General features: G+C 39.0%; 1 protein-coding gene across 1 annotated transcript in view; it reads right to left on the bottom strand.

Annotated features, from left to right (window-relative positions):
• Positions 1–26,873, bottom strand: part of ZC3H6 (zinc finger CCCH-type containing 6) — a 31,918-nt gene extending 5,045 nt beyond the window's left edge. The window contains exons 1-11 of the mRNA XM_072988888.2: positions 26,512–26,873; positions 17,653–17,836; positions 16,491–16,613; positions 15,178–15,415; positions 11,540–11,652; positions 10,634–10,750; positions 9,478–9,589; positions 7,994–8,103; positions 4,297–4,550; positions 2,855–3,312; positions 949–1,191 (exon numbers count right to left, since the gene is read on the bottom strand). Coding sequence (XP_072844989.2) covers positions 949–1,191; positions 2,855–3,312; positions 4,297–4,550; positions 7,994–8,103; positions 9,478–9,589; positions 10,634–10,750; positions 11,540–11,652; positions 15,178–15,415; positions 16,491–16,613; positions 17,653–17,836; positions 26,512–26,738 — 2,179 coding nt within the window. The 5' untranslated portion in view covers positions 26,739–26,873. The remainder of the gene's footprint in view (positions 1–948; positions 1,192–2,854; positions 3,313–4,296; positions 4,551–7,993; positions 8,104–9,477; positions 9,590–10,633; positions 10,751–11,539; positions 11,653–15,177; positions 15,416–16,490; positions 16,614–17,652; positions 17,837–26,511) is intronic.
• Between the last annotated feature and the right edge of the window lie 847 nt (positions 26,874–27,720).

The raw sequence follows: 27,720 nt of genomic DNA, 5'->3' as shown, positions 1-27,720 counted from the left end.
GGAACTAATGATTCGACTTAAGAACGGCGCCTCTAGATACGAACGAAAAACAGCCGGAATAGATTACAGTGGTGCCTCGCTTAACGAGCGCACCGTATAACGATGAAATCGCATAGCGATCCGTTTTTCGATCGCTCAACGTTTTTTAAATGGGGAAAAATTCGCTTTGCGAAGACCGGTAAGCGTTTCGCTTACCGATCTTCGCAAAACGAACCCCGACGATCAGCTGTTCGGCGGCCAAAATGGCCGCCGGAAGCCGGGAAATGGCCCAAAATGGCCGCGCGCAGCGTTTTCGCGCCCTCGTTAAGCGAGGTGAGGGCGCGAAAATGGCTGCTGGCCATCCTGAAGCTTCGCTGAACGGTGAGTATTTGGCCCATTTGGAACGCATTAAACGATGTTTAATGCGTTCCAATGGAAATCCCTGCCCCGTTCAGCGATGCTTCAGCATAGCGAAGGTTAATCCGGAACGGATTAACCTCGCTATGCGAGGCACCACTGTAAATGGTTTTCAATGCATCCCTATGGGAAATTTTGCTTCTACTTATGAACGTTTCAACTAACAAACATTTTCTGGGACAGATTAAGTTCGTAAGTAGAGGTTCCACTGTAAATAATTGTTATAAAACAAACAATTGTTTTCCTTAGTCAATGGAAAAAAACAAGGATGACAGCAGTTACAGCCACTGTGCATTATGGCTGTGAATGCAGGGGGGGAAATCCCATGAAGAAGTAACCCTGCAGTTTCTGGGGGAGGCAGGAATGAAACTGCCTTACTTTTATAATGGAATTAGTCAATGAACCTTTTTCTCTGGACTAAGCTAGAACTGACTGAAAACATTTTGAGAAAAATATATGAAGAAAATAGCTATGGACCACGTATGCAATATTCAGAGATATACAAGAAGCCAACTTACAAAATAGTTTTAAAAATGAGAAAATCAACAATACCTTCTTCTCTGCTCAGCAGCCGTTGACATCGACTGCTCATCTGTTCTCCATCATCTTGTTGTTTTTGACTTAGCCTTACAAAAAGCGCTTTTTGCATTGCAGGAAGGAAGTCTGGTACATTAATAGCTGAATGGTGGCCTCCTGCAGTGGCACAGTCTGATTCGTATTCATTTCCACTGTTATGTGAATCTGGGGAAATGCGGTGAGGCTGGTGATCTGAAAATTCTCCTTGCCACATACCATCTGCATTCAACGTTACAAAGAATTAATACTGGTGTTGAAAGATGAACAACAATTAAAGTCCAAACTATCTCTTTAATGTAAGTTCCTAACATTCTGTTATCTATTGAATAAGAAAGATAACCATAGTCTAGCTGGCTAAGCAGGCACATAGGCAAGACTGTATGAATGGGAGCAGGCTTGATTTTCAGTGGGTGGGGTCACCAGGTACACAGAGTAGTCTTGGGTCCCACCTCTGTAGCACCTCTGGGCGTACCCTTTAGTTTCTCTTATGTAAAGAAGGCTTTAACTATTCCATTCATCACAATAAATATACCACCACTCTCAGGCATGTGTGATGGGAAACCACCCTTCCTCCAAATGTTTGACACTTGAGAGTGGGTGGAAATTGTCTTAGCCAATGTGTGGTGATCTCTTCTACCTTCCCAGTTCTATCATCGTTAGAGGAAGGGCTGTAGGTTGATAGACGACTGTACAGGGAAGGCAGCTACAGCACTGTGGCTACCAGGGCCTAAGACAGCAACCAGCTGTTCCCTCTGAAGCAACAGTATCCAAATTGGCATTCTCCCTACTGGGAAAGTCCATATGAGGCAGTTTTATATGTGTGTTTTATGTGCTTGAAGGAGCCCTGAATACTTGGGGGGGAAGGTGTGTGTGTGTGGCAGAGGGCTGGGAGGCTGGCAACTAGAAGATCTGTGGTCAATTTGCATTCAAATAACTAGCTGCTAGTCGCTTTTACAAGACAACCTAAGTGCTATATTCAGCAGAGGAAACTATTATAATAAATGTAACACATCCCTCAGATGAACCTGGATGTCCAGGTCCCCTTAACTATACAGTAATTCCACGGGAGCAATGTACTCTGGCAGAATGTATTGAACCTCCAGGAGTCCATGATGCAGATATGTCATCCCTCCCAGCACTGGATCATAATAATCATAATAACAGGCCTTTTCAAAATACTGGACAGATCGCAACTGAATTTTTTTAAATCAATTTTAGCAGTGAATTTCTCCAGTTAAGAAGTCAGCAAAGGGATTAGGTGTTGCATGCCAAGTCCTGCTATTGGTGTTCACTGCTGAGATTTATGCCAATGGATTTAATACTGATTGGCACAAGTAACAGGATTCTGACCAACATTATAAATCTTGAATGATAAGGATCAAAATTAGCACATTATAAGCAATGATACAGTGGTACCTTGACTTGAGAACGTCCCTACATAAGAACGATTCGAGTTAAGAATGGCTCCGTTCGCAAAAAGTTGCTTCGACTTGAGAACGGACCCACAATTTAAGAAAAAAACAAAACAAAACAAAAACCTTTCTGGCTCTTTTTTTGACCTAAGTTCACCTCAGGTCAAAAAAAGAAGAAAAATTTGCCCCCTAGTGGTAGAGTAAGGATTAACTGGCTTTGCATTAGTTCTTATGGGAACTAACTCTTCGACTTAAGAACAGCGCCTCAATTTAAGAATGAAAAACAGCAGATATTAAATAGTTTTCAATGCATTCCTATGGGAAATGGTGCTTCGACTTAAGAACATTTCGACTTAAGAACACAGTTCCAATACGGATTAAGTTCTTAAGTCGAGGTACCATTATAATATTTTCAAACAAATACAATTGTTCAGATAAAACACTTGTAAACATCATCTAGTAAAACTTACCACCAGCATTATTGGTTGTCTGGAAGTTATGAACAGCTTGGTGGGAATAGTAATTGTCATAGAAGTTAGCTGGATGCTGATGAGACTCATAATTAGCATTCGGCTGCCGTTCACCAGGAATCTGCTGATATGGTGGACCAGGTGGGCAATGATTGTCTCTGGGTATGTTTGCCATATGTTCTTGACCAACTGTGCAGCCGTAAGATGTACCAGGTGGTGTTAAAGGTGGACCGCCTTGCTGTCCATGTATAGGTCCTTGTGGTCCTAAGTAACCAGGAGGCATTGGCTGCAGCGGTGGACTCTGTGGCACTGCTGGACCTGTACAAGGATGCCCAGGGGAACCTGGAAGCCCCGTAGGTCCATTACATCCTGGGCTTGACTCTACACTGTACATATGTGAATCATTTCCTTCAAACTCTGGTCCTGGTGGTGACGAGCTGTTATAGAATGCTGGTGGACTGTAAAACAGAATATTAGTTTAAGAACATTTCGGGATACATACGGAAATCAGACTGTGGATAGTCTTATAACACAATAGATCCAAACAGGCAATAATTATTAAATGAAGGTGGCAGTTCAATCATAAATGTTATGTGCGGCATGCTGTCAAGCTGGAACTGATGATAGCAATCCTAATAGGGCTCTCAAGGTAATCAGGACATTTTTATATGTTAATGTGTACATTGTAGCTAGGTTTTTACTGAACAGTGGTGCCTCGCATAGCGATCACTCCGTTTTACGGCGAAATCGCTTAGCGTCGCTGTTTTTACGATCGCAAAAGCGATTGCTTTGCGATGGTCCCTATGGGTGAATTTTGCTTTGCGATGATCGCAGGGAAGTGATCATCGCAAAGCCCCCATTTTCGGCCAGCTGATCGGCGGTTTCAAAATGGCCGCCCACTGTTTTCAGGCACGGATTCCTCGCTTTAGAGGCACCGAAAATGGCGGCGCTATGGAGGATCTTCGCTTAAAGTGAGTTTTAAGCCCATAGGAATGCATTAATCGCGTTTTAATGCGTTTCTATGGGCTTTTTATTTTCACTTAGCAATGTTATCGCTTAGCAGCGATTTTTTTGGAATGAATTAACATCACTAAGCGAGGCACCGCTGTATTTTATCATTTGTATAAAGCATTTTATTGTTACAGGTATTGTTTTTGTGTTGTGCATCATTCTGGGTCTATTTGAAAAAAAGAAGGGAATATTAATAAAAATAATACAGACAGCTGGGTCCTGGCAGGAGTTCAGTGATGTTTTAGTTGCATTTATGCCCCCCACTTCCATTTGCTGGTCTAGAACAAGGGTTCCCCATTAGCAAAAATGTGGTGCTATGCTACAGTCCTTAACACTTTTACTGTAAGCTTCCTAGAAGGCTACAAATTTTCTGAATTCCTTTACAGACTTACTAAACCCTGACGTGCAATGTTGGTAACTGTAAAACTTACGTTTTTCCAATTTTGTGTGCTAAATCCACAGTAGGTTTCACTACTATTTCAAACAGAGAAGGAATTTTCTTGAATTCCCCAGAGGGATCCTGAAAGTTTTCTGCATCTTCCTCAGTAAATGAATATGGCTCTGGAGGGGTTGGTAGAAGCCCAACTCCTGGGGGTGGCTTAGGAAGAGGGACTATGCCACGCTTCCTAAGTTCTTCAACTTCTCTTTCATCATCATTTTGTGGCTCCTCTTCAGTATTCAAAACCTAAGAAACACAGTGGAAAGTTTTTATATTTTGGTGGCAGTTACAGAAACCCACAGCACATGTACTTTGAGATTCTATCTTGCCTGTTTCTGAAGGCTCAAGAGAGGACATGATCTGAACAAGAGTAACATACCAACAATTTATCTCAAATAAATTCTCAATTCATCTCAAAATAATTTAGAACCACTTTTCAAAATCCCTCCTAGCCTATGAAGGCCTAGGTGTGGGCACATTGCATCCTAAAATTGTAGCTCAAACAGACCACAGACCACCATCTAAACTTATGTCATCAGAGATCCAAAAATAAAAATGAGGGGTTCCTCAACAGGAAACAAATATTTTAGTTATTTTCATAAATGGTCAGGGTCCAATAACTTCACTCATCACCCTTACTAGGGCAAGAGGGGATCTGGGCTCTGGGCCAAGACCAGCTCCCATAAACCTGAACTTAAGTTAGTTTGTTATAAAAGTGCAGGAACAGACGATATCTGTACTGAACCAATAAACAAGAACAACAGTGAGCTTTTGATGATAATTCATCTTCAGGTAGTTAATTTATTTGGGGCGTTCATAATCCACACTACATGTAGATCCCATGGCACAGTACAACAAAAACAATATAAAACAATTCAGTACTTTAAAATTATTTAAAACATTATAATTACATATATTAAAAACATTAGAGGACCCTCCACAAAGCCACAATCCTTAATCTCTGAAGACTTTCATGAATAACTGTTTTAAACTTTGTATTGAAATGAGGTTAGCATCGGTATCAGTTGAATCTCTAAGTTAAAGAAGAAAGGGAGTTAACCTGGCCCCAAAGTTCTGCTAAACCCTGCGGTCTGATTTGGATCTGCACTTGTACAGAGCTGTGATAAGCTTCTGACTCTATTTCCAGCTTAGAATTAGAGGTATGTACCAGAGAGAAGTTGGTTTCTGCATATTTACAGTAGAAGACAGCAATGCACTGTACTGACTTGCCGGCATTCATATTATCCCAAATCAAACTTTAAAAATTTATCTGGGTTTTTAGTGGTTTCTAACACAAGGTAATGATTGAATGTATAATGTATACATCATCATATGGTGCTAAAAATAAAGGGCAGGATCCTTTTGAGGTGATTCCCTAAGCATTTCCTCCCGTCTAGTAGGCTCTCCTTTGAAAGGTCTGATCTCATGATGACTGCACAACTGGCCATGCAAAATGGGACTGGTCAGCATGGAGGAACAATTACACAACTACCTTTCCATTCTGAATAGGATACTGGCCCAATCTGGCCACCAAAATAAATAAGCAAAGATGGAAGGTCAAGACTTACAGCTAAGCTGGTACTCAATTTGTTGGCATGCATATCTGTAATACACAAAGCTTGCAGAGGTGGGGGAAGATATGAATTTACTGAGCTTTGTTTCTATGTACAGTGGTGCCTCGCTTAACGATTGCTTCGTACAACGAAAAATTCACTTAATGATGGCTTTTTCGGAGTGATCTTGTGCTTCACTTAACGATTTTCCCTATGGGCGATTTTCGCTTAACGATATCGGGACCATGCTTCACTTAACAATGACAGTTTTAGGTCCCCTTGTTTCGCTTAACGTTTTTTTTACAGCCCCGTTTTTGCTATTTTTAAAATATTCTAAAATGTTTTAAAAATGTTTAAAATGCTTGGAATCGTTAGTGCACCTAATAAAACCTTCGTTAACTTAATTTGGCTTTGTTCTGAGTCTTTTTGAATTTTTTGTTAATTTCCCCCCCCCCATTGAAATAGGCTTCAATGCATTTCAATGGGTTTTGCTTAATGTTTTTTCCTATGGGGATTTTCGCTTAAGGATGGTAATCCATTCCAATTGGAACGGATTATTTGGTTTTCAATGCATCTCTATGGGAAATGGTGTTTCGCTTAATGATGTTTTCACATAGCGATGTTTTTTTGGAACCAATTAAAATCGTTAAGCGAGGCACCACTGTATTAGCCATTTTTATTCCCCAAGAGTTTACAAACTTATGAAGCTACACCTCTGAAGGAAAAAAGCAAAAACAAAAAACAAAACAAAACAAAAACCCCAAAACAACATATACAACATCTTCCAGTCTCTCTTTATATGGGTCAAGCAAGATAAAACATAGAAGGGATATATAAAGTTATAATGTGAAGTGTGAGTGTCCCGGCTCCACCTCTTATTAAAGGTTGCTGTATCACTCTCACACATAAACACATTCTTGGGTTCCAGACCTTCAACATTTACTCCTGGTAGGTCTAAAAAACTGCTGACATCAACTGACACAAACTTGGTTTCCTCCTGGTGAAATGATGTAAAAAAGAGGTTGTTTTCTTAATCAAAAAAAGGGTTACTAACACTAAACTCGAATTGTCCAGATCCCTTTCTGAAAGGAATGTCCACCACTGTTGGATCTGATCAAGAGGGTTTAACAGAATTTACCTCTTGTCTCCTCTGCTCAGCTTCTTCTTTGGGTACCATCAAATGTTCCCACTTTTTGGTCCAGGGTTTTCAACCAAATTCATTCCCATCCTGGGGGAAGGGCCTTTGGACCTTTTCAGGATTCTGCCTCATCAGCTTCCACCACCTTCTTCTGTCCTCTCATCTTATATATCTCCTCCCCTTCTCCTCCCCCCTCCTGCCTTTTCCAACTGTCCTGTGATTTCCTCTCCTTTTGTTCTGTCCTTCACAGCAGGTTGACTACCTCCCGTTCAGTTGTTCCCATTTTTAACACAGGACTCATATGTCTCCTTTGCCTCTCTTTCTATCTTTGGCTCTTCTCTTTTCCCAGCAGAGGTGGCCACCCTCCACATCATCTTAGCCCTTTCTCTCTTTGGTTCTCCACTTGATCCAGGTGGAAGGGACGGCACTCTGGCAGGGATGCTGATGGTCCTGCCTCCATCCTCACATGGGGAACAGCTTTTTAAAATTCATGGATGCCATCCCAACTATCTCAGCTTACCACATACCACAGGTAGTAATGACCAAGGAAATTAATTTATTTAGGCTGCCTACTGCATTAGGTATTCCTTCACTACCTAGACTTTATGTTACAGTGGTAGAACAGGTAATAAGGTGAAAAGGCAGGATGAGCCTTCTCATTTCAATGCATGGTCAACAACTCACTAGGTAAATCTTTTAAGAGCTTAGTTGTAAGCCACAGTAGAGACTCAGTATAAAAACACACTGTTACCAAATGACATTCTACCTTTTTGTAGCAAAGAATAGGTCTACAGAATGGGGAAAATGTGTCTTGTTGTTACACTGTAATTTATGTACAAAGCACTTCTCAGTGAACATGTCCACATTTCTTTGAAAATCTAGTTAGAACTGAGCAATTACTGGCTTGTCTCATTTTTGAAAAACAACCTTAGGAAACAGTATCATCACAACAGAAGTATGAAAGTGCACATTCCATTAACAAAAGGAAAATTACTCACCTTATCAAGTAGTTCTTTTGTATCTTTATTTAATGGATCATGAGAAAACTTGCACTTGTCACCATGATAGCACTTAGCCCCCGTATGGTAGAACTTGCAAGGAAATTCATGTAAACTAATATTTAGGATTCTTAACAAGTGTAACAATTGTAACAGTAATCAACATCTTATTCTGACAGGCACTGGGAAGTGGGGAGGGCTCTAAAAGGGACTGCAGGCATTCACACTGCTATTTGCAGGATTGCTTTCACTGGTGAGGGGGTTGGTTCAACGGGTTCTCTATAGATCTGTTCTTAAGAGCTCACAAGATAGGATGAAGCAAACTCAGCTAACCTTATGAATACAATTTCCTCCCTTTCACACACTAATTTATTACTTTATTAAACATGTTACATTTAAACATTATTCGAAACTTTCCCGAGAGGGCCCACAGTAGTGACACATAAACCTCTTGTGAGAGGACAATCTTAAATATTGGGACACCACCACAAAGTAAGTTCTTTCTTCTGTACATGATAAATACACTTTTCCTGTTGCCTCCCATTATACAATATACAGGAAAGACCCTCCCCCTTCAGAACTGTGTACTCAGCACACCTGCTGCTTCTAACCAAACCAGAACATAGGGTGGGTGGGGGACTGCCTCTCTTATATACAGTGGTGCCTCGCTTAACGGGCGCCCTGTTTAACGATGAAATCGCATAGCAACAAAGATTTTGCTATCGCTTTTGCGATGTTTTAAATAGGGAAAAATCACTTTGCGATGATTGGTACCCTGTTTCGCTTACCGATCATCGCAAAGTGATGATTTTTAAACAGCTGATCGGCGGTTCCAAAATGGCCGCCGGGTTAAAAAAAATGGCTGCCCGCTGTTTTCTGGGACGGATTCCTCGCTTACCGTATGGAGGATTTTCATTTAAAGGTGAGTCTGAAGCCCATAGGAACGGATTGAAGGGGTTTCAATTCATTCCTATGAGCTTTTTAATATCGCATAGCGACGAAATCGCTTTGCAGCGATTTTTGCTGCACCGATTATCGTCGCTATGCGAGGCACCACTGTATACCTCTCTTTATATACCCTTCCATTCTGTAAGGGATGAGAGCAACAAGATGGTGTTGCTGATGCTTTTTGAGAAAACTCCAATTCTAACAGAAAATCCATTCCTCCTTTTTCAATCTTGCCCTATCAATCTCTGAGGAAAGAGGAATAGTTTATAGTCCCTTCCTTTTTAGCTTCCGCAGAAAGGAGTAGCAACAAGATGCTGCCTTCACCTTCCATAAAACTTCAGCACAACAGCAAACAGTTCTCAAAATATCCAGCTCAGCCAAATAGGTCACAAATTCAGGAAGATAAGTTGGGGATGACATGAAATAAGATATCTGACAACAAATGTTGGCATCACAAGTATAGTGATTTTTTTTAAAAAAAATAACTATAAGAGCTTTAATTTCAGTATTACTAGAATGATTTTGTCAAAGGATATTATGCATGTAAATGCACTTCTCCCCTTTGGAACAATAGCCCTGTATATAAAACTTGCAGATTTCCTTTTTCTTCTCTATTTCTGCATCATGATCAAATTTACATTGGTCTCCCTGTGTGTATAAAAAGAAAGATGATCAGTTCTGTGAAAGTCTTGCATTCCAAGTTGAATTTACAATGACAATATTCTAGATAAACATAATCTTCTGCTTTTCAACTTTTTTCCCCCATGGGTTGAAATTAAAGTTAACTTTACAAGCAAGAGATGAAAAAACAAGGCAAACTAATCATAAAAATCACTGCAAGGAGAAGCTGATCTCTCTCATGAGCCAATGTCTGCTAATGAAATGAGCCTTTTTTCCTTTCTCCTCCCACTGTTGAGCCCACTCTGCTTCCTTCTGCACTTCCCCATCTGCTCTGGAGCAGATTTTGAAGTATACAGAAAAGGAGAGATTTATCCCTATCCTAGCTCAACTAAAAGAAACAGCTCCACCAGTGGAAAAAACCTCACTAAATAGCAGAATTGTATTTACATGGTAATTAAATAGTTTGTAATTACTCAGAAGCTGGCTGTATAGCTCAGTAAGTTACATATGGGTTGGGAGTTCAATTCCCCTCTGTGCCTGCTGTGAGCAGAGCCAGCCTGTGTGACTTGGACATGCTGTACAACTGCAGGGTAGCCCAAAGAGAAGACAGTGGTAAAGCACTTCTGAGTACTCTTTACCAAGAAAACTCTGGAAAGGGTCTGTACAAGTCAGAACTGACAATAGCACACAATTACTGTTATTGGTTACTCATGTATAGTCAGTAACGCATAGAGCTGCTAATGCAACTCAGATAGTGACAAAAATGCATAACATCAGACAATTAGAACAAAGGTGTCAATATAAACCATCAAACTTTCTTAAAAGAGATAACTTCTATTTATATATTACACATTCAATACTAAACATGAAGCTCACACTGGATTTTATAAGTACTGTGGATACCAATCATTTTATCATAGCTTTTGCTGAAATTCTATGACAGTTTTCTCTAATGCCTTTTTATACTGAATACATTAAAAACACAGCCTGAAAATTCCTTATGTAGTTTTAAAAAAATTAATAAACTTAATTCCTCCCACTTTCCCAGAGACAATATAAGTATATATCCACCTTAATACATCGTGCCTCTAGGAAATATTTACAAATCTGTTTTCCTTTGTGTTCCACTGTATGCTGGTTTATGAATGCCTGGCTCATAGTTGGCCACTTCTTCACTGGCTTTATTTCCTGTGAAAATAAATATCCTCTTTTAACATGTTGTCTACCCAACTGTCAATGGAGAACAAAATAATTACCCCTTTCAAATGATAGAATACAATGACAAGTGAAGCTTTCCAAAATATATAAAGTGAAACGTATACTATAACTGATATGATCACTGATGTTCTAGTTAGAGTTAAGCACAGCCATAATAATAGTAGTAGTCGTATAATAATAATAATAATAATAATAATAATAATAATAATAATAATAATAATAATAATAATAATAATAATAATAATAATAATAATAATAATAATAATAATAATACATGAGTTTCCTGTGATTTTATGTGGAAACAGACAGGATTAATTTGGAATGAAGAATACAATAAAATTGGAAAGCATGTTGCTACCCTTTCTTTGTCTTGAAGGTGGTGATGAGTGAACTGACTGACACTTTCGCCATTCCAGAAAATCTTTTACTAACTGCAACAATACTAATTTTTTAAAATATCACTTGAATTTTGCAATGCGGCTACTCAGTGACTATAAATATGTATCTTGCTCATCTTACTTTCTTCCAGGTACAAAACTAGAATTATCCAGCCTTCAGATCAGGCATATCAAAAGTTGTTCTCATAATGCCTGCATTAACTAGGCCGCAATACACAAGCCACTTAATGCAGTCATCATACGGAATACCTCCTTATTCCAAATTTACAAATACTGGTTCTTTGTAACTAACACTTTCATAGCAACCTAAATAAGAATCTCCATGTGTCAAAATAACGCAAGGCACTTCCATTTCATTTACCTCTTCAGATCCTTTATTTATTCCTCTTCCCCGTCCTCGGTCTTTGCGCTTCAATTTCTTTTGCATGCCACGCCCTCGGCCAACACCGTAACTATTGCTAGTTTGACCAGGACCTTAAAAAAACCCAATATCACATATTTCAAATTTTTATGAAGTATGAAGATCATGATGTGGAAGAGGAATAGTATATGCACAACAAATTTACAATCCACTACACAACATGAATGGCTCTCATAAGGTTTCTTCTTGCACACCAGGTCAGAATGAAATACTTGTTGAATTATTTTCTAACATTACAGAGTATCAACTTATTTCCCACCTGCCTTGAAACCTTTAAGAATTTGTTTATAATGACTATATATTTGTTCACGTTTATAGTTAGGTTGCAAAGATCACAAGAATGTATAGTGGAGTGATACACGGCAGGTAAATTGCAAAAAAATATATTATAACTTGGACAAGGGGCGGAAGAAAGTAAAATCAGACATTTTGAAGAAGCAAGAAAGATACACAACAGGACAACTTTAAAATTTAATACATAAAAGAAATATATAATTCAATTATAAAAGAAAAAAGGAGAACCAAAAATAAAGAAGTGGTTAGGAAGCACTTCATCACTCGGTTAGAAAACCAACTTTCTTATTTCTTGTTTTAGCTGAGATCCTGGGCCACTACACTGACCACTTGTTGCCTATCCATAGTTACAAAGTGTCAAATATATTATTAATTGATCATGCTGATACAGCCAGAAGAGTTTAAACTACCTGGTAAAAACTAGACTATACTTTTAATAATTTCTGCTTCTCTGCTTTATTTGTTTTAATATAGTTTTTAAAATTGTAACCGATTATATATAGATGCTGGTGTTCCAAAATAAAAGACAGAGAATGATAACTCACTGACTCATTCACATATACTGAAGATTCCCTTGACATAAAAGTTCCCTCCAAGCTGCATGCTCACGTAGCATGACGTTGGGGCTGTGCAACTGAGCCAATGTTGCTGGCCTGCATGCACAGGGCAGATCCTGCCCAGCACTCTGGAAAACTGGAGGGAACGTTGCTTGACTTTAACTATGACAAGTGCAACCAATTTGTAAATTGCAAATTAATATCACCAATTCAGAACAAAGAGCTACCGTATGTTTCACTCCATAAGACGCACCTCAGCATAAGACGCAGCTAATTTTTAGAGGAGGAAAACAGGAAAAAATATTCTGAACCAAATAGTGTAAAAGTTGTATGGTGTCTCTATAGGCAGAGCGGTTCCACATGAGGAGGTCTATTACTTTATATAATACATTTTGAATTATGTTCACCATTAGGAGAGTGAAGTAGACACTCCAAGACGCAATACATCCGTGTAAAGTATCAAAAATTCAGGTTTAAGATACCATTAGAATGGGTTGCTTTGAATAGTATGACAAATCTCAAAAGAACTAAAAGCCTTTCACTCAGTGAGCAACTGAAACAAATCCTACTTTTCACAACAATGCCTCATGTGCCCCTTAATGTCACCAGTCAGCAATCCACGAAGTCCTCTGTATTATGTTATTTACGGTACCTGGATGAGTCTTCTCCCTTCCTCTGTGAAGCTCTCCTCTCTCTCTGTCTGTCTGTTTCTCCTGTGTCTGGGCTGGTCACGTGATCCGGCTGTCCAGTAAGCAGCGCTGGTCCTACAGGGCTGCTACGGATGCCCTGTAGTATCAGCACTACTAATGAGTACAGTACGGGGGGGGGGCTGTTAAGCCACCACCATTTTGCCTAGTCCCAGCAAGCTTGAGGCAGTGTCATTCCAGATCAGCATTGTAAAAAAGGTGTAATTATCAGACGGACCACTAGAGAGAGCCAAACGCAATGTATTTTCTTCATAAGACACAGACTTTTCACCTCACTTTTTTGAAGGGAAAAGTGCGTCTTATGGAGCAAAAAAATACGGTAACTAAATTGTCTGTTGCTGTAACACAGTTAATGCTTTGAAAATATTTGACCACTGTTTATTAGTTAAAATGTTTCTAGGCTGACTTTCAGTTCAAATCCTGTCAAGCTTGCTTACATGATAAAACTTGCACCTCTGTAAAATCATATCCAATAATAAAACAGCAAAAATGAATCAAATCAATAAACACTCACAATAAAAAACATTCAACAAACTGCAGATTTTTAAAAAAATTTAGCCAGAATCCAAAACAGCTGCAGCTGAAAAGCAAGCATAGTCTTATTAAAGATGCTCAGAGTAAGACAAAAGACAGGCAGAACTCCAGAGCTTTCCCAAAAGCTGGGAGTGATGTGGCCTGGCAGACTTCAGAAAATAAGCAATCCCTTCCAAAAGTGTAGGACAAATGCAGAAAAATCCTCTCTCATACACTTCTTCACTTAACTGACCCCAAAGGTAAGCAGATGAAAAGTGTCTGCTTCTGATCTTAACACGCAAGCAGATGGATACTTCATGTTTCAGACAACCTGGGCCCAAACCATTAAAATCCTGAAAGTTCAAGAACAGTATTTTAAATTGGCCTGAGAAACATACTGATAATTCCTGCAGTTGGTACAGTACAAACTTTATATGAGATAACCATTTTGCTGGGCCCGATGACTGAGGACATGTTTCTGCTCTGCATGCACTCAGGAAGATCACATAACAGGAGCCATGTCTTTGCCTTCTGCTTCTGATAATGTGCTGGGTTCCAGTTCTTAAGTTTATATAATACAGTCTACAGGTTGGTATAATTCTTCCCTCCTTGCCTACAACATCCTTTCATTTTAATGTCCATAATATGCTAAGAGTACTCTCTCTATGCTAGAATTAATCTCTCTTTGAGATTGGATAGGTGTCTAACCTGAAACAAAACAGCAATATGCCAAATAAATCAGTAAGGATGTTATAAAATTATTCATATAGCTGATGCTGAAATTATCTACCTATTAACAGCAACAAAATGGCAATAGCAAATGCTGAAATAAACAAATTGCTCCTATTTGTAAAGATGCACTCAGGTTTTGTCAATCTATGAAATGAAAAATTTGAGATTAACACTATTCATTGCCTATAATGGTATGATTTCTGCACTGACCTTTTGATTTTTATTATTAGTTAAGATATTTAATACAGACTGAGCGTTCTTATTGACAACTTTAAGACTCTAGAAGAACTCCCTTTGAAAGAAACTTTCTTTCTGGCAACTTCTCTGGTATCCTTCCTTTGTTGTCCATCAGCAAGCAAAGACCTTTTTTCTTCAGTCTAGCTTTTTGCCTTGAGTGCACTTTTTTTAGCAGTGATGAAATATGCATTTAACATCTGAAAATAAATAACTTTAGAAAATTGTATCTAATTTTCTAAATGCTTATTTGTAATGAACAAAAAAGGTAGTAAAAGCAAGGAAGAAAGGAGTGGCCCAAGAAATTTATAAATTAAGGACCTGAATAAGCAGCAGAGGAAAGACCCTCACATATTGCCACAACAATAGTGCTTGCCCAGTCATAAAAATCAATGTGGAACCTCAACACAAACAGGTCCCATTCCAAACTATCAAATGGAAGAAAACTGTTGCTTTTAAGCATTGTATCTCTAATAAAACTACAATTCCATTCTACATGGGCTGGTTTCCAGCTCAAATTAATCTACTGCTCCTGTCTTACCTTTCTGAATCCCTTTCATCCCCTGTTTTTTCACTGGTTCTTTCAAAACTGGAGTATCTACATCAATATTTGATGTTTCTTTAACTTGTCTATATTGTTTTAGTTGGTCAGCAAAATCTTCTTTTTCATCTTCAATGTAGCCAAAGTCATCACTATAATTATCATAGTCTTTGTTCTTTGATTTTTTATTATGTTGTATCTTCTGTGAAGATGTATATTTTCCGGAAACATGGCCATGCTGAATGAAAGAAAATTACAATGAAAAGTACATTAGTACACAAGTTTGGATATCAGCTGCTGCAATCAACAAGCAGTTCTCCAACTTGATTTTTTGATCTGTTACCATTTAATTTTAAATTTCTGGATTGGATAGGATTTGGCTGTATGTTTATTTCATTGCTGGAAATCGCTCATAGTAGTGGAAAGGCCACTAAATGGTGTGATATAATATATAATTAATAATAATTAACAACAACAACACAACTGGGCATGAGAGAATTGACCCTGTTTCATTGTAAAGAAAAAGCATGTGTTCTACAAGTTTTATCTACTGTGACTTAAAGAAAATAATACGCAACATTGTACCTGTGTACTTGTCTATCCTTAAAAAGATTTGCTCTTTGCATGCCACTGCATGGTACAAAATAAGAGTAGACAAAACAATCCCAAAGTTCCCCTGAACGGTACTACTGTGGACAGCAAGCAGCCTCTTGAAAAATGTTCCATTTACCTCTAGAAGCTGTTCAGCTGAGTCATTCATATGTTCTGTCATATGAAGCCATAAAAAAAACTCATACTGAAATGTGAGCTTTCTGTTTTGTAACTAATGTGAACAATCTTCTGCAGATACTGGGATACCACATTGCAGAAATTCAAACAAGTGTCTCAACTACTGTTAAGTTTATGCAACTTTAGACATCTCTCTCTTTCTATATTTTTAGCTCACTGTGAATAATTGTGGTATGAGCAATAGGAAAACTAAGGCACCAGTGAAACCCAAGGTGATATCAATTTCCTCTGTAACGGAGAAGTACCAAGCAAGATTACCTCACTGAAAAATAGACAGGAATACAAATGGCTTCATCTTGACCGGAAACTAGGTAATTTAATAGGGATAATATTTTCTCTTTTGCCTGCATTCATCATAGTTCAACATGGATGCAAAGACATCTAAATTAGATACTGTGTATGGTAAGATACCATATGCTTAAATTAATAGTCTGAGAACAAAAGATAAATGCTTTTATTACAGGAGGGACACTGAAATCATGTGGTAGAATCCTGTGTACATTTAATATTGTGGAAAATAATACCTGAAGAAATGACGACTCATAGTCTCTGTAGTAGCTAGATCCTTTCTTATGTGATCTTTCTGTACGTTCAGCTTCAGAATCAATACTATAATCAGAACTATCACCACTGGAAGGGGAATTATGCTGAAAAGTAAGAATAGTTTTACTTGTCGGCATGTAAGAATGTATATTAGGCTATATATTTAACGTATGGGAGACATATACTTAAAATGCTACAAGAGTGGGAAAAATTAGACTCTAGATCATGGTTTATAACTCAAACACAAAAACAAATTTACTATATACAATAGCCTTGTGGTGCAGTGTTTAAACTGCAGTAATGTGGTGCAAACTCTGCTCATGACCTGAGTTTCATCCTGGGCTCAGGTAGCTGTCGCAAAGATGACTCCATCTTTCTGATGTCTGTAAACTGAGTACCCAATTTGGGGGGGGGGGGGGGCAATGTGTAGCTTGTATAATTAAATTGTAAACCACCCAGAAAGTGCTTTAAGCGCTATGGGGAAGTATATAAGCAGCATATTTTTCTTTTCTTTAATACTGCCAGCCAGATTCCCCTCCCCCCCCCGGCAACAATACACACATAATGGCAATACTGGACCGTTTCATCAGTTTGTAAAACAGACAAAGCTATCCCAAGATGTCACATAATACATTCTTGGATAAACACATCATGGCTTGCTTGTGCTGTATAGGAAAGCAGGAAGCAACAGGCAATGATTTAGCAGGCTGATTCTATTGGCTACTTTGAATCTCACCATCCTGTAGGTTTTATTCCCAATAAAGTTATGCAAAATTATTCCAAAGTATAAACATTGCTTTGAGTAAAGCAGGAGTCTCCAAACTATGGCCTGCGTTGCAATTTTGTCTGTCCCGTTGCCTTTCAGCCTGTGTGCACAAGAGTGCGTGCGTCTGTGTGTGCAGGGATGTGAGTGCATCTGTGCATGCGTCTGTGCATGCGTGCAAGCGCAGGCAGGCAGCTGTGGTCTGTCCATGCGGGATGTGTGCAGGCGGTCGCACACATTCTTGTTCTTTCGGCCCTCAAAAACTTTGGAAATATCCGGTGTGGCCCTCACTAAAAAGTTTGGAGACCCCTGGAGTAAAGGAATGTAATAACTATAATTACATCCACAAATTGCACAGAATGTTGACCAACAATACTGACTTTGTGTTTATCTCGTCTTCTCCTTTTTGACTTTTTCTTCTCCTTTTCCTTTTTGCGTTTCTTCCGTGATTTTCTATGGGTTTTTTCATTTTTCTGTTTATCTTCAACTTTTGTATCTTGTTCTTCTTTATCTTCTTCAAATCCAGTATCATCTATTTCACCATCTTCAAGTTCACCATCCTCTCTGTTCCAAAAAATCCAGTTTAAACTCAATATGAAATTGGGAAAATTCATACAGTCAAAAGCATAAATCTTTGTTTCTATGCCTATGAACTAAAATGGTCACATATTACTTTTACAATCGAACTCCCGCAAAATAAAAACTAGCAATTTTTTGCATTACAAAAAACATAGCTGTTTGCAAGGGACTATATAACTCTATACTGTACATAATTTTAATAAATTTTATTTATTTATTTATTTATTTATTTATTTATTTATTTATTTATTTATTTATTTATTTATTTATTTATTTAATACACTGCCCCATTAGTGCAATGCACTATTTTTATACCTTTGTCAATGCAGCTCATAACTATCATTCATGGAATGTCAATGTACAGGTTAGAAACCATTGATGTGTTAATAAACTAGCCATGAAATGCAGGAGGTGACAAAAAAGTACCTAAAACCAGATGCAATAAAGCTGTAAAACCAATAAAAATATAATGTCCTCTGAAGATGCCGGCCACAGAGACTGGCGAAACGTCAGGAAGAAAAACCTTCAGAACACGGCCAAAGAGCCCGAAAAACCCAGAACAACCAAAAATATAACGACCATGTATTGCAAGTTATCTATTTCATTCAGATGAATACAACAATGTCTAACAAGGCAATCCTACAGCTAAATGAGAATGATCTTACATCAGATTGCTCTGACATATCCAGAAGATATTAGAAGAGCAGAAGTCAGGGATAGCCATTTCTGCCATTCTTACTTTTTATTACAAAACAATCAGGGACTTTTAAACAATACATTTTTGTGTTTTTTTTGTTTTGATCAGTTCTATCTCACTGAAAACAAAGGGAAATAAATTATTTAGACCAATTTCACACTTTGTACAAACTATTCCTCTTTTGTGTATTCACGAAGGCTTTCACGGCCGGGATCTAATGGTTGTTGTGGGTTTTTCAGGCTTCTTGGCCGTGTTCTGAAAGTGGTTCTTCCTAACGTTTCGCCAGTCTCTGTGGCCGGCATCTTCAGAGGACAGCAAACTGGGCTCTGGGTAGGCTTGAGAATGGGTGGAGTATTTATGGCTGTGAGAAGGCTAGTTTGTGAGGTAGGCTATTGTCCTAATCAGGAGATGGTTGATTAGTGTGTTTTGTTGTGGATGTATTGTTTTGATGAGGAGGGGAGATTATCTGTCCCTGTGGTTGATGAGTGTCATTAGCTGGTCTTTTGTGTGCAGTAATCCCCTGACCTTGTGGCTGGGTGGAGTTCGTTGACCTTTTGCACTCTGTGTTTTTGAGAGCTGGGAGCCAGGTTTTGTTGAGTTTCAGACATTCCTCCTTCTGGTTGAAGTTTTGTTTATGCTTGTGGATTTCAATGGCTTCCCTGTGCAGTCTGATGTAATGATTGCTGGTTTTGTCCAGTATTTCAGTATTTTGAAATAGAATTTCATGTCCAGTTTGTTTTATGGCATGTTCAGCTACTGCAGATTTTTCTGGTTGTTTTAGTCTGCAGTGACTCTCATGTTCTTTGATTCTGGTGTGGATGCTTCGTTTTGTGGTTCCAATGTATACCTGGCCTCAACTGCAAGGTATCCGGTATACTCCTGCAGTAGTGAGGGGGTCCCACAGCCTTGTCACAGCCATAAATACTCCACCCATTCTCAAGCCTACCCAGAGCACAGTTTGCTGTCCTCTGAAGATGCCGGCCACAGAGACTGGCGAAACGTTAGGAAGAACCACTTTCAGAACACGGCCAAGAAGCCCGAAAAACCCACAACAACCATTATTCCCCTTTTGTTAGGAAGGCAATCAAAGATGGGGAAGCCTTAGGAACTTGTAGATCCAGAGTCTCTTTTTTCCCATCCTACAATCCCAACCCTACCTCCTTCTCCAAATTTGGAGAAGATCTACGGTTTTTTGCATGGGGACAAGGGAAATCTCAGGGTCAGATCTTCAGAACTGGAGCTCTGTGTCTACAGTTGGAGTACAACTATCAACATGTCAACCTGTCTAACTGATCAAGAACATTGCCCTAGAGACCATAGGACTGGGCTGTAAATTATGGTAATATAAACTCCTCCTTCACTGGTCATATTCCTTACATATTGATTATGGATTATTAACTGTATGATCTGGCCTTTCAATAATAGGAGGTTTTATAGGATTATTGTTTAACACTTCCTGATTGTAAGCTACTTTGGAAGAACTTTGAAAATAACGTATAAATCTCCTAAATAAATACAGTGGTGCCTCGCAGAACGGGTGCCTCACACAACGATGAATTCACACAACGATGGCTTTTTCTGATAAATTTGCCGCCTCACACAACGATGCTTCCTATGGGGGATTTTCACACAATGATGTCTCTTTTCCCTCATTTAAAAGTGCCTTAAACTGTTTGAAACCTGTTTTAAATGCTTGCAATCGTTAGCCCACCTCCTGAAACCTACGCAAACTTAATTTGGTGTTGTTCTGAGTCGTTGTTAATTTTTGGTGATTTTTTGTTTTTCCCTCATTGAACTCTATTGAACTATCCGTCCAATACATTTCAATGAGAGAGAAAACAAAAAATCACCAAAAATTAACGAAGACTCAGAACAACACCAAATTAAGTTTGCATAGGGTTCAGGAGGTGGGCTAATGATTGCAAGCATTTAAAACAGGCTTCAAACAGTTTAAGACACTTTTACAGGAGCGAAAAGGCACATCGGAAAGAGCTTCAAAAGCAGGGAAACGGAGATCAAAGAGCCCTTTCCGATGTGCCTTTTCGCTCCTGTAAAAGTGTCTTAAACTGTTTGAAGCTTGTTTTAAATGCTTGCAATCGTTAGCCCACCTCCTGAACCCTATGCAAACTTAATTTGGTGTTGTTCTGAGTCTTCGTTAAGTTTTGGTGATTTTTTGTTTTCTCCATTGAAAGCCATTGAATAGTCTGTCTAATGGCTTTCAATGGAGAAAACAAAAAATCACCAAAAATTAACGACGACTCAGAACAACACCAAATTAAGTTTGCATATGTTTCACAAGCTGGACTATCGATGCCAAGCATTTAAAACAGGTTTCAAACAGTTTAAGGCACTTTTAAATGAGGGAAAAGAGACATCGGAATGCCATTCAAATGCATTGAGTCGCTTCAATACATTTGAATGGAGGAAACATTGTTTCACTCAACGATGTTTCCTATGGGGATTTTCGCTCAAGGACGGCAATCCGTTCCAATTGGAACGGATTAACCGGTTTTCAATGCATTCCTATGGGAAATGGTGTTTCACAGAACGATATTTCACACAACGTTGATTTTTTTGGAACCAATTAACATCGTTGTGTGAGGCACCACTGTAATTATTAAATAAATAATAAAAAATCACCTACTAAAATGACTTTCGACCTGGTCAGCACAAGACAGAAGAACGCTGGGAAAGTTCCACCTAATAATTTGTACCTTACCATTAATCTGAATATGCATCTGTTCACAGAACAGATTTACTTTCTGAATGCTATTGTGCAACTATATAATGACCCACATTATAGTCCATAAGCACTGGAAATCCACAGACTACTACACATTGCTGCATATTTCCAACTTCCTCCCAGAGCACTCCACAAAATCCACTGTCTATAGTAAGCAAACACCACAAATCAACCCCATCAGTTCTGATCCATCAGAAACTTGCAATTCAGACAATTCACACTACAACCACTGAACAAAATGGGGAAAAGATTAATAGATTCAAACTAACACCTATTGGATATTTCTCTCACACAGACCTTGGGTGGTAGGCTTTTGGTAACTTACAGGCAGATACCCAACATGAAAAGATTATTCATCAGCAATAGTGGATCTGGCTATTGGTGGACACAAGAAACATAGCCCTGGCAGACTCTAAATCCATTCTGGCAGCAGTAATGTATGAATTAATAATGTTATATAAGATTACATATCAAATATTACATTACAGTGATATTTGTGAGCAACACTCTTTGTTATCAATAAGTCAGTCTTTACACAGATGTATAAAAAGGCACACATTTGGCATCAGACAGGGTAATATTTAAAAAACTAATGAGGGAACACATCAGTCTTCCATCTGTACAGTGTCAGACCTAAAGGTGGCAAATCTTGAAACAAATCTTAGAAACAAATTCCAAGATAAAAATATGAATTCAGAAGTTCAACTCTACCTTCTGCGACCTGAACTGGGACTAAGACTTTTTAATCTACTACATATGTATTCAGCACATCTATATAAACCTATCTCTATTACCACCAGTATCTATTATCAATGGCCATTGTTAAGAAATGGCCAGGGAGACAGCTGTGTTAGTTTGTTGAAGCAAAAACAAAGATTTAAGATTAACAACTTCTATTCAACATCCGTCGCTGACGGAGTGAGCACCCGTCGCTTGTCCCAGCTCCCACCAACCTAGCGGTTCGAAAGCATGCAAATGCGAGTAGATAAATAGGGACCACCTCGGTGGGAAGTTAACAGCGTTCCGTGTCTAAGTCGCACTGGCCATGTGACCATGGAAGATTGTCTTCGGACAAAACGCTGGCTCTATGGCTTGGAAACGGGGATGAGCACCGCCCCCTAGAGGCGAACACGACTGGACAAAAAATTGTCAAGGGGAACCTTTACCTTTACCTTTTCAACATAAGCTTTCACAGGCAGCAGAAACACTGTTTTCTCAGGGTTTCCCCGAGAAATTATACGGACAATTTGAGTAACTCCTTCTAAATGCTCTAGTTAGAAAGGCTTTCTGGAATTATGTAGTTTATGCTAGAATTCTAATAAAGGCAAAACTATTCAAATATTTACCATATTTTCAAAATGATTAATACAACTCATACGGATACTCTGCTTGGCTAAGTGACACAAACCATGAAGGCAGCTGCAGTATTTAAATCTAGTTTAAATTGTGCAGCATCAACAACTGATTTGATCATGATGACATGTCACTTTACTATATTCAGTGCAAAATCCTTTTTTCATCAGGATCCACTCAACTATGTGATTCCACACTTCCAGTCTGAAGTGATAACAGCCTACAAACAAGCTCGCTACCTCATCAACTATTTAGATAAAATCAGCCTATAGTTCAAAAACTTTTGTAAACACTGCAGGAAATATCAATATGATGCTTACTGCTGCATTGGGCTACAGTTCTTTCTGGCAAGTTACAATGAACTTGCTAGCTATAATATTTATTGTGGTAGTCATTTAGAGTAGGAAATGCTCTACATCTTAATTATGCACTGAAGGGTTGGGGTTAACCCCTCTGCCATACCCCTATTGAATATGTATCTAAGTAACACAAAGAATGGGGGCATAGGTTGCTGAAGCTTTAAATTACAGACACAATTTTAAAGAAAGAACTTGTTCAATTGAAAAAATTTGACTAATACAGTAAGGCAAGTGAAACACATCAGCCATAGTTAAATGGGATGAAATCTCCAAATAAAAATGAAGGGAAAACTGTTAAGGAAGTGGTCAATTTAGCTCATCTAAGGAAGTAGGAATACACATAATGAATCTTGGAAGTTTTCAAGGAAACACTTTAAAAGCCAAGAGTTGAACCAGATTATCTATGGGATATCTTACAATTTATGCACTGTGCTATAAATACATTTGCAATTGAATATTGAAATGTTTATCAGAAGGCTAACCTCCAGAATTTGGTTGGTAATTTTGCAACATTTTAAATATGCATAAATTGCATATATTTAAAGTGTAAACTGTACTTTTTGTAATAGATATGTCTTAAAGAGTCTTAAAACATGTCTAAAGTGCTGTCATTTATAACATATTAAAATATAAGTAGCATAGCATATAGATTCAGTTCTTTTAATGATAGTATGCCTTAAAATGTAGCTGGAGAATGAATAGGGGCTTGATTTTAAATACTGGTTCCCAAAATTTATTCACCTGTTCTTTTTCAACTGTCCTGTTAATAAGCAAAGGTTGTTCTTTAATAATAATGCACCATTAATATGATGGCTTTAATTATTTATTCCCTGATGTTCAAAATAATTTACAGAAAAATATACACACCTTTGTTTAAAGTGTTCTCCATTAAACTATTAAACATTTTGTATTCAAAAAGATTTTAATGCCACATAAGAAAAGCTTTTATCAATGTAAGTAAAACATATATGTGTTAATGCAAGCAAAGATCTAAATTAAAGCACAAAATGTGAGAAAGGCTCTTCTCAAATCTTTCCTGCCATCCTTTGATCAGCTCTGACAATCTTAAAGTACTTCTGAAAAAAGTAGTATTTTTCATAATTTGGTGAGCTCAATGTTTATAAAATTAAGTTCATTTACAAACAGAGATGTGCTCCACATGCTGTGAAACCTGATTCTGATCAGCAGTGCTATGTAAGTGCAATGTGACATACCTCTTGGACCTGGTTGTGTAATTACTCTGAGGGGGTAAATTATGACAGGCTCCTAACTTATCATCTCAAAGTGATTACAAGACCAGTTAAAATAATCATGTCACCTTAACCATCACACTGCTGATCAGAACTACATTTCCCAGGAGATAAGAGTCATGTTTACTCCAATTTACTAAATATCCAAATGACATTCTGAACACTGTTTATATTTTTGAGCCTTTGGCTGTCAACCCAAATCTGTGTTAAGGTGTTGATTATGAACTCCTTAATATTATTTTATTTATTTATTTTATTTGTTCGATTTATATCCTGCCCATCTGGTATATTCTACCACTAGAATATAGAAGTGTCCAGCAAATATGACTTCAAAAAAATTCTAGTGTTGCCACAATCCAGATTTATAGTCTCTTCCTCCATCTAATCCAGAGATAGTTACATTTATGCAGTAATTGGGACAGGAGACTAAGCAACTGGACCTCCAAGGATGAAACAGTAGCACCTACAAAGTACTGTATTCGTAGGTCTCTCCATCCCACATCTCATGCCAAACATTATTCAATATGGCCACCTCCCTTTGCTTTGTGACTTAACTTTTTGTGTTTTTTTCTGTAAAAAAGGGGGAAGAATGTTATCCACTAGCCCACAAAGAAAGCTCAGCTTTTATAGTTCTTATTCTAATAAGAATGAGTAATTCAGTTAACTTAATATTAAAGCTACCCATCTGAATTTTTTTAATTATTGTGAAATCTTGGAGGGTGGGGAGGAGTGCAATAAACATTTTGGTATTTGATAAGCTTGCAGAGAAAGTAATTTATCAGGTTATTTCTGCAAAGCCACAGAAAAGCACAAGTTTTTGACTGTGCTTTTCAAACAGCTTAGTGCACCTCCAGTATATCTCAACAAGGTACAAAGATGTGTGTTCAACTGTTTGATCCTAAAATGGATAATAATTATAAAATCTATTTTCTGTATACCTATAAAAACATAGCATGTCATCCTTCAACAAAAGGAGAACATTTTGGATGAATGTATTTTCATGAATTTATTTCTCAACAACACCAAAATATTTTTGGAAACAGGAATATCTCCAAAAACCCATAGGATAATAGGCTTCAGATCTGTTAATAATGCAGTACTGTGCAAACTTTTCGTTTAAACAATACCTTGACAGCTCAGGTGGCATACATCACTTATTATGTTAAAAGTAATAATACTGAGCTAGCTAGCATCCATTTTGATGCACAAACCGTTCCATTAACATTTTAAAGTGCTACAACCATTTTACCAACCGATTACTAATACTGTATGCAGATCTGAGATACAAGGCCCAGACCTGATTTACTATAGCTCTGTGAGTCACTGTACAGTAATTGTCACACACTTCTATATCCCTGTTTGTAGAAAAGGGAAACACAACAGATGCTACAGTGTTGCTGTATGAATTAGGGGCTATGTAATGTTTTGTACCACTTCGATAAAACAATGTTTTATATTATTGTGAAAGGATGTGGGGACCACAGATAGATCTGTCTGTTACTGGAACTCCATCAACAATCTTGATCAAAGGAAAGGAAGATCTTCACACTGAATTTGTTACTGAATGTGACAGAAATAGCTTGGAGGTCCCAAGCATCAAATAAAAGCAAGAAAAACTAAATCTGTACAAAGAAGAGCCTGCAGAAAACCAAGGTGAATGACCTCAAAACATAAAAATGGCTCTGGCTTGCTGGTTTAAGGGGACTGAAAACTAGTACTGTAAATGTAACATCAAACAGACTTTAACTGCACCCCTTCCAATCCGTTTAAATGTGTAAGGTGTAAACGTTTACATGTAGCTCCTTGCATACAGGAGAAACACACTGTCTTTAATTTCAAATGACAGTGGGGAAGGCAGGATAAGAACAATGGTTGACACTATACAGACACCCAATGTAAAGTGCGTTTTATGACAAGATGGATTTTGTTTTTTTAAAAAAGAGAATGAAATGTAAAAAAATGCATGCAAATGCACCTTGAAGAGATCACCCCCCCCATCAAAAACATCCTTGTGTCTCCCACCACCCGCCTAAGGCTGAAGGTGACTTTCTCCCCCTCCCCAATACAAAGCTACAGACATATTTCTTTTCTTTTCTGAAATGCATCTAGACACATTTAAGACATCGATATTATTATTATTATTACCACCATCATCATTATCTCACAGCATATCGTCATTCTCAGTTATTATCACCGTTAATTATCACCATTGAGAAGCGGAGAGAAAGAAAGAGAGAGAGAGAAGAATGTTACTCGACCTTTCGTCCCCTGCATGTTGCCTGTCAGAGTCGGGCATGTTTTGGTCAAGAAATGGGTTTGGGGGCTTGGAGAACAGGCTTTCAAAGGCCATTGTGCTGGCTCTGGCTGTGTATGCAGGGAGGAGGAGGAGGAGGAGGAGGAGGAGGAGAAGGGAGGAGGAAGGCAGGACGCCGCTGCCAGTGGTGGGGCGCTGGGAGAAGAGGGAGGATGCGCGCACACACACCATGCACACACCACCATATAGACACGCGCACGCACACACGGTCACACACCGCTACGGCACTGCGACTGCCGGAGGAGGGCCATGTTGTGGTGACGGGGAAAATGTTTGCGGGCCTCCCCCCCTCAGTGAAGCGGCGGAACGACGTTTTCACTCACGGTTTTACTGAGTGGGGGAGGGAACACAACACAACAGAGGGACACTTTTAACGGCCGGCCTTGACGAGGCTGCCCTTGCCAGTGGGGTTCGCCACAAAGAAGTGGGGGGCGAAGGAGGAGGCTTCGGAGCAGAAGAGGCGGAATCCCGGCTGGGGAAGGTTACCACATCCCGGCTACACGCACCACAGGAGGAAAGTGTGGCGCAGGCAACACACACGCGCACACACACGCACAAGGCGGGAGTGAGGGGACACGGGAGCCGTTGGCCGGAGAAGCTGCTGCTCTGGTTATGTCTTCCAGACAATCATGGCGCCCGTCCGGCTGACTGCCACGAAGAAAGGGGGGGAAGAGAAAATGAGAGAGAGAGAGATTGGGTGAAAACAAGAAAGAGAGAGCGAGAGAAATGGCGCGTACGGAATGGGGTGGTGGGGGAGGGGGTGGAAGGGACACGCTCACAAAATGGCGGCGTCTGGCGTCGCTCACAAAGCGCCGAGGAAGGAAAGGGAGGGAACAACAACGCGACTCCTCTCGGGCGCCTCCCGGGTCGCCGTGACCGAAGCTGGGTTTGGTTGCGCGCTCTTCTCCCGAGCGCTGGCGTCATCGCCAATCTATAGGCTGCTTCTCCCACCATTGGCTCGTGCGGCTGGAGGGGGAGACGATGATTGGGTGGCCTTGATGCCTGTCACTGCATGGCCGAGCAAGGAAAAAAAAAGGCGCGCGGGACATTGCGCAACCGGCTTAAAAAAAAAACCAGCATGCTGCGGTCGCGATAACAAATAGAGAAAAATGCTACAGCGGAATGTGAGGCCTACCCCCGCTTTTATTAGCGC

This window comes from Pogona vitticeps, chromosome 1 (assembly GCF_051106095.1).
Source record: "Pogona vitticeps strain Pit_001003342236 chromosome 1, PviZW2.1, whole genome shotgun sequence".
Lineage (NCBI taxonomy): Eukaryota > Metazoa > Chordata > Lepidosauria > Squamata > Agamidae > Pogona > Pogona vitticeps.
This window is presented reverse-complemented; position numbering and strand designations above follow the sequence as displayed.